This window comes from Haliaeetus leucocephalus, unplaced genomic scaffold (genome assembly GCF_000737465.1).
Source record: "Haliaeetus leucocephalus isolate CR32 unplaced genomic scaffold, Haliaeetus_leucocephalus-4.0 Scaffold577, whole genome shotgun sequence".
Classification (NCBI taxonomy): domain Eukaryota; kingdom Metazoa; phylum Chordata; class Aves; order Accipitriformes; family Accipitridae; genus Haliaeetus; species Haliaeetus leucocephalus.
The window spans coordinates 1,370,435-1,371,928 of record NW_010973013.1 but is presented as its reverse complement, the minus strand read 5'-3'; the positions used below and the strand labels follow the sequence as shown (position 1 = coordinate 1,371,928).

The 1,494-nt window shown below is 50.3% G+C and overlaps 1 protein-coding gene across 10 annotated transcripts in view; it reads right to left on the bottom strand.

Moving 5' to 3' along the window:
- H3F3A (H3 histone, family 3A) overlaps positions 1-1,494 on the bottom strand; it is a 9,337-nt gene that overhangs the window by 3,322 nt on the left and 4,521 nt on the right. For all 10 annotated transcript variants that reach the window (XM_010577732.1, XM_010577722.1, XM_010577726.1 and 7 more), the window contains exon 3: positions 36-189. In XM_010577732.1, the coding sequence (XP_010576034.1) occupies positions 36-189 (154 nt within the window). The remainder of the gene's footprint in view (positions 1-35; positions 190-1,494) is intronic.

Genomic DNA, 1,494 nt, shown 5'->3' with positions numbered 1-1,494 from the left:
CCCGCAGGGTACTCCCTCCCCTGGGCGAGGCTCACCTGCAAAGCACCGATGGCAGCGCTCTGGAAGCGCAGATCTGTTTTGAAGTCCTGAGCAATTTCACGCACCAGGCGCTGGAAGGGAAGTTTGCGGATCAAAAGTTCGGTCGACTTTTGATAGCGCCTGATTTCACGGAGAGCCACGGTACCCGGCCTTTTAATTTTAATTAAAAAAAAACAAAACAAAAAAAATTAGTATTCAAAACATGTTCTACACCACCTTAAGAATACGGGTTCATCTACTGAACTAAGCACCACAGACATTCTCTTTCCACTAGAAGAGCCCCAGCGTTTACAATACAAAACCAGTTTCACTGGCAAAGGGTCCCCGGTTTCTCACTATCGATCTGTGCAAACTTCCGCTGGCCCCAGCAGGGATCCCTCAGGCCCCGACTTCACCAAGGGGAGAGGTGGACAGCACACGTCAGCTAACCGATGCTAACGCATCTCGGGGCGGACGCGGCAAACCGCAACGCTGCCGTGAGTTAGCTGGTTCGGCTGTAACGCAGGTGCCCTCCTAGCCGTCGGCCCGATGGCAAGCACAGGTTTTAGGGGTTCTTCCCCAAGACGCTGTCAGTATTCACAGAACTAAGAGAATTTGTATTCTGTGTTGTATTATCAGTACAAAGTATCTAGCGTACTTCCCGGTGTTAGTTTTGGTGTCAGAAGGACAAATTCAGATTAATGATGCACTTCTGCAGACTCAAAGTCCATCGGTGAAATTAATACCACATTTATTTCTGTGGAAACTTGGTATTTTTCCTGCTCCAGGTTTACTACCTTTCTCCCAGTCGATTAATTCTGCCTCACACCTGCAGCAAGAAGACTTTTAGATTTTAAACCCGCTTCACCTTCCCAGTCCACTTTTTCCCCGTGGAACACGTACACCGAGCCCGTGAGCTGTTACCGTTCCACAGCGAGCAAGGACGGGAAAACTTCATCACTAGAGGACCGTCCAAAAGATCCGCCGCCCGTTCCAGCCTATATCCTCCCGCCAATACAGAGACAAACGCCTCTATTTGGGACGGCCAAGCGCAGGGCAGGACCGTTCGGGGAGGCCCCGCGCATCCGTGGGCAGGTCGCGCCCTCGCGTGGCAGATCACCGCCCCTGCACGGCCGCCACCGCCGGCACGGCGCGGAGGACGGATCTAGACCTTCGCAAGTCAATTAAGATACGCCGGTAACAATAAAACTTCGCGGCGGCGCGACCCTGCTGCAGCATTTCAATAACCAGAAGTAAAAAATAAAATTAAATTTAAAAAAAAAAAACAAAAAACGCAGAGGCGCGTTCGCTGTAAGGCGGGCTAGGTTTTTTTGGTTTGGTTGTTTTTTTTTTTTTTTTTTTTTTTTAGGCACCGCTACCAAAACGCCCTAAAAGGGGCTAATGATAAATCCCGGGTCGATGCCCGCGCTGGGCCCTTACGGTAATTTTTTTTTTTTTTTTTTGCGGCAGGCGGGG